This window comes from Cheilinus undulatus, linkage group 20 (assembly GCF_018320785.1).
Source record: "Cheilinus undulatus linkage group 20, ASM1832078v1, whole genome shotgun sequence".
Classification (NCBI taxonomy): domain Eukaryota; kingdom Metazoa; phylum Chordata; class Actinopteri; order Labriformes; family Labridae; genus Cheilinus; species Cheilinus undulatus.
Genome location: NC_054884.1, coordinates 20,782,648 through 20,797,974, shown reverse-complemented (window position 1 = coordinate 20,797,974; position 15,327 = coordinate 20,782,648). Strand labels below are relative to the sequence as shown.

Genomic DNA, 15,327 nt, shown 5'->3' with positions numbered 1-15,327 from the left:
TTTCTAGATAGACCCAGGGAAACTGTTTTTAACTGACATCGTGTTTGGTTTGACAAGCACTTCATGAAACTGACTTAAGAGTAAAATGTTATGACAAGAGATGCATGAGTGTGAGGTTGAGGAGGTTGTGTAAAAGCTATTGGAATACCAATTTAGGACTATTTAGATTGACATCACCTATTTATTATACTGTCTATAAAAGAACTTCAGCATTAATGCAGAAAGTGTTTGACCCAGGCATCAAATAATGCACAAACTATAACAGTTTAAACCGTGGAAAAGATGGACCACCGCACTGAGGTGTTTTAAATTAAACCGGAATTAAATTTAAGAGATGACACAACAGTGACAGTGCTGTAAGGGGTAGTTTACTATGAGAGACAGGACCACTTCCTGAGAATTACGATCTTTCTTAAAGGGCGCTTTGGCTGCAGTTCAACCTGCGTTCAAGTCTGAAGTGATTACTTTCACCTTAAAAAGGTTGAGCTGATATATAAATTCAAGAAAAAAAGCACTGTGAGTGATAGAGAAACAACTTCCCCATCCTTTTGACTCTATGGCTGTCAGTTAAGCAAGATTGCATGTATGCCACAGACTCCACCAGTGTTGAATCCTGATGAATGACCAGCTAGAAGCGTCCCACTGTGTCACCTCGCCCTCCCTCTTTCACTGCACTCTTGCCCCTTTTCTCCCTCATTGACAAAACCATTGTTGTCTTTACTACGCAACTAAAATGCCAGCCACTGTGCAGCACCTAGTACCTGTGCTTTCACATGCACTCCCCTTATTCAGACACAAAGGAAACTGAACTCTAATAACAATTGACACCTTCACTGACAACAGTTGCCAAATATGATGTTTACGTTTTTATGATACTATGTAAAGTAATTTATATATCGCTTTTGTATGTAGAGGGGACCACATTTAGTGTTTTATTTTTTTTGTAGACATAGAATTTGGTGTAGATACAGCAAAAAATGCAACAAATAGTGACCACTTGTTTGAGTGCTTTGTGATTTGCGTCTTTAGGAAATTAGTGTAGGCTTACTTGTGTCAGTCTAACATAACTGGGTATGATAGAGGTTTTAAGCTGTTCCTTTGTCATTTTGGTTAATGTACTTTATGTACAGTAGTAATAAAATACTAAAATGCAACATCTGACTTAGTTCTGTTGAATGCTGATTAAAGCTTTTATTGATTTCTGGAGTAAATTTAGGTGTGTATTAGTGACTGTATTTATATTCAGTTTTTACTGCTATTGGTGCTTTTTTGCTTTGTAAAGTTTTCTTTCTGAATGGATATTAAAGGAAAGTCTCAAATTTACATTAAAGTGAACTGAGCCTTTCAGAATATTGTGAAGAGTCGACTTATGTAGTCAAAGAAAGGGTTTTAATTTCATTAAGAAATAGCAAATAAATTCATATAAACTCTGTCAGTGAGGTTCATAACAGTATTGCAACAAAATCATACAGAAAATTTCTCTTAAGATATTGTTGCTAACTAATTATTTCAACGTCGTCATAATGACTCAGGAAACAAGTAATGTATTTAGCTCAGTAACCCGGAGCCTCATTGTCCTAAGTTAAGCACTACGTCATAATTTGACATAGTGCTTTCTACGCACATAAATACGACCTATGGATTTTCCTGTACGCCATGTGGACTACATATGTATTTAATAAAGAAATGTGCCGGCATTAAAGTGAGTTTTGGTTGGTTCTAATCTCCACGTCCTCTCTCTACAATGGGCGTAAACATAGGGTCATGTTTTAGTTGTTCAGCAGTTAGTTCGGGTTCAGTTCTGCCCCCCTGTGGGTAAAGTTACCACCGCATGGGAGTTTGTATCCTGCCACCAAGGTTAGACATTAACCTTGTCTTTTCTCAGTCACTCAGGGCACCAAAGGCGGACGGTACTCTGTCCAAGGCATGCTGCCGCTCCGCCGTTACATCTTACTATGGGCGACTGTAACAACTGTACACACGAGCGGGCTTTAACCGTAGAGGACGACATTACTGTAGTGTTTCACAAAGTTGACAGCCATGGCGACGACCACGAAGAGAGTGGCGATGATGAAGGGACAGCAGAGAGGATTCACCTGCGTAGTAACTGTCGCGGTAACGATGATGATGCTCAGGAGAAGGAAGAAGAGGGGGGAAGCGAAACTTCACAGGAAGGCGGCGAGGAGAAGAAGAAGAAAACGCTATGCCCACCGACGTTTTGCATCAGGGGCAAGCCTGCATCCAGAGAACAGAACGCACGTGAAGGTAAAGGAGCGCACGCACTTATTTACACAAAATAACGTTTAAACTGTGGACAAAGTGTTGCCATTTCAACATTAATGTTGAGTATTCCATACGTTTCCCATGAGTAAATAGATAGTAAGAGAGCAGCCAGAGAAGCACGGACTTCCAGCGTAGCCTTCACATTATCTAACCGTGAAACGTCATTTATCAGTGGACCGGTCACGTGTTTGCTACTAGCCTATTGACAATTTTATAGTTCAAGGAAACAACAGTTAAATGCAGTTTACATTTAAGGTTGGTTGAATGGCGTACTCTTTTGCGATGTAAAAATAGATATCTGATTATTTCTGAGTATAGGCTACGATTGGAAACACTTAACAAAATGCTTGATAAACATTTTAACCTTAAATTCTTTGCTTAATAATCTTTGGGTTGCTAAGTGTGAAGCCAGCAAAGATAAAATGCTGTAAGCCAGCTTAACATTTGCATCATGCCTAAAGAGGATGGATGACTGTGCACTTTTCACTCACAGCACCAGGCCACCCAAGTTCTTTTTGATTTTTCTTTTTTTTCTTTCTTTTTTTTTTTTTTTTGCAAACCACACTCCAAAATAAGAGCTTGCTAAAGTTATATCAAAATGCTGCTGCACTTTATTACTTGTTTTTGCTCATTTGCTGTACAGTTGATTTCAACAACTAGCTGCCCTCAACAACAAAGGGCCTCTTATCTTTTCCTTCTACTTGAAGGAAAACAAATACATTTGCAGCAAATGAGGAATGCACCTGATGACCCAGGGTGTCCGCTTCCCTTAATACCTTTTTTACCTGAGGAAAACACCTTACTGATAGATCATATTAAAGGCTGACAACAGCAGTGGGGTAGCAATGCTGATTTTTTTTCCTTTCATCTCTTTCATATATTCAAGCATTAAAACCCTCAAAATAGTTTATTTTTTTTAATACCAATTGATTATTGTTGTTGACAGACATCCTAAAGTATGGTGGCCTGGAAGTGCAATAAAGAAATACAATGTCTGAAGGAATTTTACAAATCTTGAATGAAATTTACATTAACCAAAATATTTTTACATTTCATTAAACAAATTTACATCAGTAAAGCACTTTCACAAAAGTAAAGAATAGCATTTTACAACATAAACTTCCATAAAGTCTGAAACCCAAATCTTGACACAAAATTACACATTCTGATACCAGATGAGAAAGTCTGAAACACTTTTACAAAAGTGGAAACAAATTAACTAAGTCTGATTCAGAGTAACAAAGTATTTAAACTGCCAGAAAACTTGAAACAAATTTTTAAAGTCCAATACAAAATGAGAAAGTTTGAAACACTTTTACAGAACTTGACACAAATTTACAAAGTCCGATACAGCATGAAAAATATGAAACACATTTTTAGAAACTTGAAACCAATTTACACAGTCTGAAACAAAATGAGAAAGTCTGAAACACTTTTACAAAATTTGAAACAAATCTACAAAGTCTGATACAAAATGTTAAAGTCTGAAACACTATAACAAAACTTGAAACCAATTTACACAGTCTGAAAACAAATGAGAAAGTCTGAAACACTTTACAAAATTTGAAACTTAATTCACTTTCTGCATTTGGTACAGAGATATTGTTAAGATACTGTTTGTAAATTTCCTTTAAAAGTTGTAAAAGTATTCTACATCTTGTAAATTTGTCTCCACTCATGTAAAAGTGTTTCATGTTTTATTTGTTTTGTAAAATGTAAATTAAAAAAAAAGTATTTTTGTAAAATTTTAGATTTGCTTTATTGAATAAAAAATGTTTTTTAAGTGTTTCATTCTTTTTTTTTCTGACTGTTTGTACTTTTTTTTCGTAAAATCTATCTTTGTCCTGTCATTGGTAAAAGTGTTTGCAAATGTAAATTGTTTCTATGAAATGTAGAAGTGTTTTGACCGATATAAATTTGTTTCAAGCTTTGTGTTTCAGACTTTGTAATTTTGTATTGCACTTCCAGGCCACTGTAATAAAGTGATGTCATCATCACAGAATCCTTCTCTTGAGTCATAATGGTATTTTATTTAACAAAATGTTGGCATTACTAGGACACTTAAATTACACTGTACTTTGATCCTGTCTCTTTCTCTTACAGGTAAAGATAGAATAAATAAACACCATGTAGAACTAAATCCTCTCCAATAGAGAACTTAAAGGTTAGGTTAGGCCGTTGGCTTGGTGCAAGGTGAGGAAAATACCTACCATATAATGAAGGAAGGGCTAAATAGACGTCACATTGTGGACTAATACAAAGAGACGCCTGTGTGACTTCAGGTAGAAATCTAATCTTCACAAGCATATCAGTTTATTACTCCACAGTCAGGGTTTGCAAACAATACGCTGCTGTCTCTTGCAGATCTTTTGTCCATGTGTTTTTCAATACAATATCTTACTCAGCCACATGGAGTTCAATAACACACTCAGCTCAACCGTATCATGCTATAGTTACTGTATCAACATAAGCACAGAAGAAAAAAATCAGCATGTTAAGAAATGACTCTCCTTCTCCATCCCTGACAGTTGACTCTTTCCTCCTGTGCTTTCTTTTCCATAGGCCCAGAGAAACAAAAGAGATGTCCAGGTATTGGTTTGTTTTACGCTTTCCTGTCCACAGTTTTCTTCTCCATCATTGCCCTGTTGGTGAAAACCATCCAGGGTGTCCACGCCATAGAGATCAGTGCCATACGCTGCTTTTTCCAGATGCTCTTTACTATACCGTTGCTCATCTACAACAAGTAAGCATCATGGAGACACTCAGACTGTTTCACAATTTTGTTGAAAACTTAAATCCAAGGTTCAAGATTTACTCTCTGCATGCTAATATTTTGGGTTTCATTGGGTTAACCTGCAAAACTCAGCTAGCTAGCTTGTCTGGATTATTTCATTTGCTATAATTTTGGCTTACCCTAGAGTCACTGTTCAAACAAGTTTAAGCTGTCAAAATACTGAACAAGGCATTTATTATACCATTCATTTTTGCTATGGGAAAACAAACTGTGTTTTTATTCTTGGGAAACTCAATTCTCTAAGGCTGCCTTTCTTAATGATGTTATATTATTTGGTATACACAGGATATTAGTACTCTAGCTTTCAACCATCTGATTAACCATTTTCAAGCAGAACACCAAAATATACATTCAACTTTATAAGACCACAAGGACACTAATTAGACCTAAATGCATGTTTTGAGGATGAAGTCAAGCATTACAAAGCAATGTTCCTCTTTTCAACTCTTAAAGAGCCAACACTGGGAAAAACTTTATATAGGCAAGATATAATAAGGCTCAAAGTTGCATCCAGTTGATACAGTAAGGCAAGGCAAGGCAAGTTTATTTGTATAGCACATTTCAGCAACAAGGCAATTCAAAGTGCTTCACACAGGACATTAAAATACAATGACAAAGGAGAAAAAGAAACACAATGAAAGCAAGATAAGGTCAAACAAATGTGATTGGAGAAAATGGGCCTTTTAGTACATACACAAAGTTTTTATTGTCATAACTAAACTAACATGGCCACACTGACAAGTTGCTAGAAAGTTATCTTATTCATCCAGAATACTGTGCTAGAAGAAGGGCTAACCTACTGTTTGTAAATTACATTATCGGCTAATGTTATGAGCAATAAGCACCATTAATATGGAGTGTAGCTTTTAAGGCTAGCTGGCTAACCTTTTGTTAGCTAAAATAAACTTACCTGTCAAAGTGGACAACTTTCTATTTGGCTAATGTATCAAAATGAAGTCAGCTTATTCATCTAGAATTCAGAGCCTGCTGCTTGCTAATTTACATCACAAATTATTAATGTGTAGCTTTTACGATGTGAGTGCTAACGTTTGCAGTCTAAATGCTCTTTTTGGTTGCTAAATGCTATTGGTTGGCTAGCTTGCCAGAATGCTTTAACTTATTATTAGCTTGCATTTTGCTTTAAGATAGCAATAAATGGCTTAACATATCATCATGCCTGTAGCTTGGCTAGCTGGCTAACCTTTGCTTGCAGTGTATTCTTTGTTAGCCAGTGGTGCTGACTGCAGTTCACTTTTCTCATTAGTTGAAGTTTCACACATTACCTCTTATATTTTTTTACTCTCATTTATTCTGCCAGCTTGTTTTGATTATGTTGAAACATAGGGTTTTTTTTTCTTTGTTTGAGGAAACTTAAAAATCATTATTATCCCAAAAGCAAATTAAACTTAATTTCAAAAGACTGCCCCCGTTCTTCTATTCATTTGTATGCCTATTTATCCATACAACCTTTACATCCCTCCTTTTTGACATCTATTCATCACCACCTCTCTTTCCAGCCCCAGACTCAATCCCATCCATCCATCACTGTCATCTTCCTGTGACCTAGATCTACCCATCTGTCTTTCCAACCATCTGATCATTTGTCTTCTTTTAGCTCACTCTTTGCTGCCAAACATTTCAGCAAAATTTTGTGTGTAACTTCCTCTGTCACCAGCTCCTATCATCCATCCATCCTGTCATTCATTCATCCATCATCCTCATGTCTCCTTTCCTCCAGGACAGGTTTCCTTGGTCCTAAGGAAAAACGTAAATATCTGGTGTTTCGGGGCTTCGTCGGTTCAAATGCCATGATCTTGCTCTTCTATGCTGTTCAGCAGATGCCGCTTGCAGATGCCACAGTTATTATGTTCAGGTGAGAATCTGTAAGAATTTAATGGATGTGGATTAGCAGAGATTATGGTCTTTAATGTCTTAATTCTATATGGTTCACCATTTTTGTTAATCTTCCTTTTTAATCTACTAATTATCTGTTTGTCCCATATCCTGGCAATAATTAATTAAAAATTTGTTGGTAGTGATTTTAATAGAGCAAGAAAGCAAATATGAGACAAGTCTGTTGACATAAAATCCAACATTTCTCCAAAGTTTGCCCTTTCATTCCCTCCTTTTTAAATACCTAACTACAAAAATCCATATTTCTTTTCACGCAAAAAAAATCTTCCTTTGATGTTTTTCAGTAATCCAGTCTTTACCTCCCTCCTGGCTTGGATCTTCCTAAAGGAACGTTGTACAATCTGGGACTGTGTCTTCACTGTTTTTACGCTCACTGGAGTCATCCTCATCGCTCGACCACCATTCATCTTTGGCGAGGATTTACATGGTATTGAAGGAAACTACACCAACCATCTCAAGGGGACCATTGCTGCTTTTGCAGGTGAAATGTCTATTTGGCTGTAAAATTAGAAAGCAGTTGGGGTTCAAAGTCAGTGATGAAGTGCCCCCAGAAGTGGATATACTCTTCATTTACGCCCCACATTTTCGCAACAAATCCAGCAAAGCATAAACAGCCTGCCTTTTTACATTGTAAGATATCGAAGTATGACCTCCTCTAATCTGCTTCTGATTGGCTTACCCTATTGTCCTTACCCAACAAAACAGTGTAGGTAATAACTAGCCAATTAACAAGTACTTATCAATTAGAGGCTGAGTGAGGCAGGTCATGACTTTGCCATCCAAGGACAAAATGCAGCTACTACTGAATGGTGTACATCAGAGAGGATTTAGAAGTGGGTACTCATGGAGACTAAAAAATAATTGGGTATACTCTGTATAACTTTGTTTTCCCTGCCCCTGTATACCCATGTAAAGCAATTAAAATTTTGTTGTCTTGTTCACAAGTTTAAGACATGTAGGGTGCTTCATAACTTGCCTGATGTGCCACAACAGGGAGAGGGGGGCATGGCTGGGAAGAGACAAGCTTGGCACATATGCTTACTCTCCACAGCCACCCCTTACTTCGCCCTAAAGGTGTGGACTTTCTTATTTAAACAGATTATTTTGCCATGCCCCTTGTAGTATGCATGGACATCCAGATAACGGCAGGGGTTGTGTTAATTCTCTCTTCTGCCGATGATGCCCCCAGGCAGGCTTACTTGACACATCTACGCCTTACTGCAGCCTCATTTTTTGGCCAAAACATGCCTTAAAGTTCCACACAGTACTGTATTTTAAGTTTTTATTGAGCTGCTGTTGTATTGAATGTGCCAAAACTACACCCACTCACAGGAAAGTGCCTTTCTTAACCTTAAATAAAGACCAAACCTGATAATAGAGGGTTGATCTGGCTTTTATATTGGACCTGTCTGACCTTGCAAATTTTTCTTACAACAGATTTTCAGCAATTTTTCCCAACAGAAGAAGTATGTTTACATACCTATTTCTGATTTTGCCTTACATAGACTTAAAGCCATACAGAAGGAAGTATAAAGTTGGTGATTCTTCATTTTCTTTTGTGAAAAGCAAGGTAGACTTGTTTTGCCAAGGTGTTGGTACTTGGTACTTCTAATGTTGTCGATCACTCCAAACACAATCTCAAACACCATATGTCACTCCATCAAGTTTTTCTTTTTATTGTTGTTTTTTTTTTTTTTTTTTTTTTTTGGTGAATAGAATATTTAAACAGAATTTTTTAAATTAGCCACAAAGTAGTGATCTTACACTGGCTTCTTTACAGCAATGCTTTTATCCAAATTTTTGTTGGAGAAAAAAAATGAATTTAAATGCTGTCTCTGGAGTTGTAAGAGCTTCTTCATGATCCACTGTGAGCAGATCCTTTGACTCAAGGATTAACAGATTGTATTTTTACTGTCAAAGGTTAAGGTCACTCTGACCTCCTCTCATTGGTTCCTGTTCTTTTGTGCTACATCTCTGCAACACATTTAACCCAGCAAATACAGCAAGATTCTCAATGGAAAGGTCTTGTGAAACTCATTTACATTGGAGATACCTTCAGTTTGACAAAAATACAAATGTATTATTTTGTTTAACTCAAAGGTGTTTCTACATGCAAATTGTAGTGCTCCCAAGGGTCTGGAAATTAGTCCTAAATGATGACTGACTGATGAAAGGGTAGTTTTGATTTGTTGCTTCTTCTACAGTGCAGTTTTACTGCTGACAATACAAGGTCTAATTCAGTCTGACTCAGATAGGAGGTTTGATGCTGCCTCTTCACTATGGAGATAATACTTTAACATCAGGGTAGGAAAGTTTAAAAATGCAAGACGAATTAAGGAGTGATTTACATGTTTTTATGAAGGGGATTTTCCTTAGAAATAGAATAGAAATCAACTGTTTAAAGTTATCAGGATTTGAAGTGAATTGTGTGTTTCTTATTTATCCATTCATTTAAAATTTTCTGTTTTTATTCTTTCTCTTTTTTCTTCTATGAAAGGGGCTATTGGAGCTGCTATGACATACGTTGTCCTTCGCAAGATTGGGAAGAGCGTTCATTACTACCTCTCCGTCTGGTACTACGCTGTCATTGGTTTCCTTGAGTGCATCATCACCGTATCCGTCCTTGGGGAGTGGAAGCTCCCGTCCTGTGGCCGCGATCGCTGGATGCTGATGCTGATTGCTGTCCTGGGCATTGCTGGACAGACCTTCCTCACAAAGGCCCTGCAGATCGAGAAAGCTGGACCAGTCGCCCTGATGAGGACTTTCGATGTGGTGCTGTCGTTCATCTTCCAGTTTATCTTCTTTAACCGTGTACCTACCTGGTGGAGCCTGGGTGGGGCGCTGTGCGTTGTGGCGAGCACAAGTGGAGTAGCACTTAGGAAGTGGTACAGCAGCTCTCGAAAGAGCTGAAAAGGAGAAGAAACATTAAGTACTTTTAGAATTAGTATTTATATTTTTCCTTATCATATGTTCTTGATTTCTTCTGTGTTTTACACGTTATTTACAAGCAAAACTGTGAGGAGGTTAAAATTTTTTTGGAAGAAAAAACATGGGTAGATAATGTCTGGTAGAGGTTATTAGTGAGGCTTTAAATGCGAAATTGAATATTTTTCATTTTTACAAGTTGATTCCAATGAATGAGCATGGATATTTAATTATCATGCTTTAATTTATTGTTAAAATGGACACATCTGCGATAGATATAAGAGAAAAGAAACATTTCCTGCTCTCTGGAGCCATGTAGCTAAATAACTGCCTATTCAACAGAGATTTACCATCACCTCTTTCACAAAAAACACACCTTTGCAGCAAAAAATGGGGCTGACTGTTATATTTAACAAAAAGTAGTAGTTTGAAATATATATTCAGTCACATCTTCCTTGTGCTTTAACCTAGAATTACCAAAGAAGGTTTACTGCAACAGGACCAAGCATACTGTGTCATTCTTCAAAACTGCCAATGCATGTGTGATTTTATAGCTGTAAGTCTGAGGTTCAATTTAAAGAGTACCAGTGACATACTGCAGTGACAATTCATAGCTTTCATCTGACGTTCCACAGTCATGGAACTGCTCCCTGGAGGCAAGAAAGGCTTTCCACAGATGTACGCTGCAAGAAGTTGACAGTCTCAGTGCCATGTACATATTTTAGCCAGTTTAGTTTATTAATTTTTCTAAAACTCCAGTATTTTTTAACTAGATGAAGAGACAAACACAGGTTATACTTCAACATCAGAGAAAGAAAACCCAGAAAGGGGCAGAAGTTTTAAGCGCTTTTATTCCTTTGGGGAACAATGTAGCAATACCAAACAGACCTCCTGATCCTGTCATTAAGTAATGTATTAATCGGATTAAAATCTGACTTACGTTAAACATAACATCCCCAAAAGACACCTGACAGTCATCCTTATTTTAAAAAAGTGACATGAACTAGCTACTACTAACCAATTAGCACTCATCTATGCTTAAAAATGTCATGCCCTTCACTTCCCAAACAGCAGTGCTGTTGACCCAAATACATCATGAATTCATAAAGCTGTGCATTAGAGATGCATTGAATTTTTGCATGTTTTCAGATACACTATACGGACAAAACTATTTGGCCCAAAATGTTAATTATTCAAATCAGGTGTTGCTTCAGATGTATAAGATTAATCACCAAGGCGTGCAGTCTGCATTTGCAAACATTTGTGTTGTTCTGAGGAGCTCGCTGACTTCAAGTGTGGTCCTGTGATGGATGCCGCCTTTGCAATAAGACAGTTTCTGAAATTTCATCCCTGCTGGATATTCCACAGTCCACTGTAAGGGATATTATTAGAAAGTGGAAGCATTTAGGAACAACAGCAACTTAGCCTCACAGAAGACTTCACAGAAATCTCAGAGCAGGGTCAACGACTGCTTAGGCACATGGTACATAAGTCGCCAACGCTCTGCTGATTCCATAGCTGGAGAGTTCTGAACTTCCACTGTCATTAATGTAATTACAAAAACTGTGCAGTGGGAGCTGCATGGAATGGGAATGCCAGTATATACACCTCACTCAAATGTTGAGGGCTTACAATGGGCTTCCTTGAGTGTGTTGCATCTTAGGAAACAACTTACACCGCTGATACCAGTATCATGCCAGTAATATCGTGCATCCCTACCGTCCATGCTGTTGTAGAATCCTGTAAGAGAGGGATTTTCCTCCCCTGTAGATAGGCTGGTATGTAAACCAACTCAGCCTGGAACTTTTCTGATCTAGCGGTTTAGATAGTGCTATAAGGGTCCAGTGTTACTAAAACTCACAGTTTAAATTAATACCTCAGTTTATCTGCATTTGTCAGGCAATGTAAACATGATTTGTTTTGAGGAGATGGAGAATTAACATATATGGTTCATAGCTCCACACAGCTGTCATTAATAGCTGCTACCATCCTAAGCTCTTTTTGCCCTCCAGGCCTCTGCACCTGTCATGTGGTTGAAAGCTATGAATACGATCCACAATGTTTTTCTTGCAAAAATCACTGCAGGTCAGCAAAAGTAAACTTTAAGCTGAATATACAGTTTATAAAAGGAAGTTTTACTTGAAAATGCTGTAGGATTCTCTCAGGGATCTCTCGCCTTACTGCTCAAGAAGCAGAAATATGAATTAACATGTCCAATCCAAGCATACTAACCCTTAAAGACTTTTCATTTGCAATGGTAATTTAATTTTGATATTTCTTTTACCACCACCCCCCCTTTTAAAATCAAATACAGTATAATAAGCTTATTTCCATTATTGTCCAACCATAGTTGATCATTTCTCAAGAATGTTGTTCATGTGCCTTATGGAGATAATTTCATCTTTAGCTTCCTGTAGTTCTCAGTAACCAGCATCTCGTTCTTTTGCAGATCTCAGGGATGATGCTAAATATGAATATGAAGTAGGTTGACCCTGAAAAAGAACCCAAAGGAACGATTCTTGATGATTCATGTGAGACAGATGAGGTCCTATGAGTTTTCTCTGGGGAGCCTAAGACGTGACCTGTATCTCCTGCGAAGGCCACACCGATGTTTTCATTGCCTCAGGAGGAGTCAGCTCTTTCATGTTGACTCCCGGCAGCTTGGAGCTAACGCATCTTATAAGTGATCTCGACAGGCTAAAAATACCATGCTCCAAGGGGGGTGTTGTTTGCACTTTGTCTTTGCTGGAGGGGAGAAAAAGTGTCAGTGAGCTGCCACTATAATTCAACAAATGAAGCTATCATGAAAAAAATAAGCTGCACACTTCAGGGAGTGAAAGATGATAGTTCCCTGGATTAATGCAAGCACCTAAGGAGGAAATAAGAGACGTGCAGCCTCATCATAATGGTGCAGGTTTTGCAAAATGAACCCTAAAGCTTTCAGATGAGTAGCAGTGAACCTGTCAAACTTTGTAAGCTAACTTGAAGGCTGGCATTAATGTTCAACAACAGAGTAGCACTGAATTTGTGTTAGTCTCAGTCACTCTACACAGACATATATGACATTTTTGATCATTGCCTCAAAATGATAAAGTGTCAGTGTGCCTTACTGCCTGATTTGCAGAGATTTTGGCAGTATAGATAGCAAAAACAAAAACGTGAGAACTAAATTAGTCTTAAAATATCAGGTTTTGTATGGAAGCCAAGAGTGGTTATGCTTGATTATATCAGTATTTTCTCAAGAAAACACACTTTGTTTATTAACAAGATGAATTATAAGAGGCAAAAGCTGTTCCTCATATTATGAATGTGTTTCTTTAGGACTGTGAAAAGGTTGCAATTTTTAATTGCAATTAATCTCAGGATTTCTGTAGTTAATCATGATTAATGGCATCAGTTTTATCACATTTTAAAATACAATTTCTTTTGCAACCCAAACCGTTTTTGTGGCTTTTTGGCTTTTTCTACTCTCTTAACCTAAAGAAAATTGACTTCCTGTTTTGATACAGACCTGCTTTTTTTATGGATCGTGCAGAAATACAGAGGGCAGATGACTTTGTGAGTCAAATTATTTAATGATGCATATTTTTCCCAGAATGCCTTTGGGCATTAGACACTTTTCCACCATGAGTGAAGTTGCCCACTGAGTTACAAATAACCTGCCTGTAGTTCAAAGTACACCTTGCAGTTTGGTAGTCATTCAACATAGCTTACTGTGGATGGTATGTCTGTTGAAAATTAGAATATGTGAAAGATAATAGATAAAATAAGGTGGATTGGAAACATGGAGTCATATTCAAAAACTTTGTTGCCACCAATTTAAAACTTTACCATTATCAGTTACTAAAAATAATTTGAGTATTTTCAACTTGCTCGGTTTTACAGTGTGGTAAAATTGCTTTCTTAAGATTCTACTGTTGATAAATGATTAAAAACATGGCCACTCTTGGCTCCTTTTTAAAAATATATACATATTTTTCTTAGACAAAAGACATTGGATCTTGTGCTAAAAGCAATATCGTGTTCTACCCTTTAGGCATTAAAAGGCTTCCTTGTGTACCACTCTACACAGCTTCAATGTTTGGAAAGAAGATCTGTATGTGTTACTATTTGTGGAAATACCCTTTTTTCAAAATATATGGGTTTCCAGCACAGCAGCCTGCTTGTTCAGTTTTTTTTTTATTTATTTATTTTTTTTGTCTTGTAGGACTCATACTGTATTTTAAGCATTTTGCTCGATATTTCCTGCTGTCAAGTCGCATGAAGTCACATTGCAAGTGTTGCAGAAATGTTTAGTCCAGTGCAACGTAATTTTAGAAAAGAGAAAGGCAGTTACGACTCCTAAACTGCAACCTCAAATACCCTGCTGATTCAACCCTTCTGTCCTTGACACACTGCTGTTTTTGTTTTGATCCATCTGTTAATAACTGTGTCAGCATGCATCCATCCTCAGACCCCTCCAACACTAGCTTTTCTTTTGATTTAGTGAACTCAAACCTTTAGTTTGCACATTATTGTATTTTTTGTGATTATAGGGTTTTATGTGACACTTTTTGCCAGTGATGTAAACTCTGTCTGTATTATATTTTCACATTTTTCTATCTTTATGAAAGAAAATCCAGAATATTTGAAGTCCTGTCTGTTATATGTTGTATGATACTTTATAAAAGCGATGGTCATTTCCATGCTGGTAAAAATGCTCTTTTTTTGCAGTTGTTTGAAATTCATCTTAACTGTGCAAAAATTATGCAAAATCACATTTGTTTTACTTAGGCTTGCATTGATTTGTATTATTACTTAATCATGTAAACAAATGGTTCCAAAAATTGTGATCATAGGTTATGTTTTACAACAAACCACACTACACTGTTTATTTAAAATGAGTATGGCAGAGGATAAGTGCCACTAGGAAACAAAAAACTGTAGAGTTAACATTTTTTCCCCAATTTAGGTTGTTTTCACATTTGGCACGGTTGATTCGTACCATGCCTGAGCACAATTTTTTTTGTATCCATCCCCTGACATACTTTTCAATAACCTTTTCTTTAAGTTGCTTGGAGTGTTCTTTTGTCTTCATGGTGTAAGCCAGGAATACTGATTAACCAGTGACTAGACCCTCCAGACACAGGTGTCTTTATACTGCAATCACTTGACTCAGGTGATCCCAATTTCACCAATTGTGAGACTACTAGCATCAGCTGGCTGGACCTCTGTTGAATCAGGTCAGTCATTTTAAAGGGGGTGAATGTTTATGCAATCACTTATATCTTATTACTTACTTTTAAATACAAAATGAAAAAGATATATCTGTGGCCATTACCGTCTTTCTTAGATTCAAGATGTTATCTACCACAATCCCTGATTTACTACTGAGTGCAGAAGTAATAAAAGGCCCAATAACTTTTTGAAGC

At 37.1% G+C, this 15,327-nt stretch overlaps 1 protein-coding gene across 2 annotated transcripts; it reads left to right on the top strand.

Annotated features, from left to right (window-relative positions):
- Positions 1-1,704: 1,704 nt before the first annotated feature.
- slc35g1 (solute carrier family 35 member G1) lies at positions 1,705-14,599 on the top strand. Of its 2 annotated transcripts, XM_041815485.1 has the most exons (6): positions 1,705-2,265; positions 4,846-5,026; positions 6,816-6,950; positions 7,276-7,472; positions 9,489-9,920; positions 12,366-14,599. In XM_041815485.1, exons 1-5 carry the CDS (start codon positions 1,956-1,958, stop codon positions 9,899-9,901), a joined length of 1,236 nt encoding a protein of 411 aa, XP_041671419.1. In that variant the 5' UTR covers positions 1,705-1,955; the 3' UTR covers positions 9,902-9,920; positions 12,366-14,599. The 2 variants fall into 2 exon arrangements, with proteins under 2 accessions (XP_041671419.1, XP_041671418.1); XM_041815484.1 differs by having other exon boundaries at positions 1,706-2,265; positions 9,489-14,599.
- Positions 14,600-15,327: the final 728 nt, after the last annotated feature.

Coding starts and splice junctions, on each gene's coding strand:
- slc35g1 (XM_041815485.1), top strand. CDS start 1,956: ATGGGCGACTGTAACAACTGTACACACGAGCGGGCTTTAACCGTAGAG. Junction 2,266..4,845: donor AGAACAGAACGCACGTGAAG/GTAAAGGAGCGC, acceptor TCTTTTCCATAG/GCCCAGAGAAACAAAAGAGA. Junction 7,473..9,488: donor GACCATTGCTGCTTTTGCAG/GTGAAATGTCTA, acceptor CTTCTATGAAAG/GGGCTATTGGAGCTGCTATG.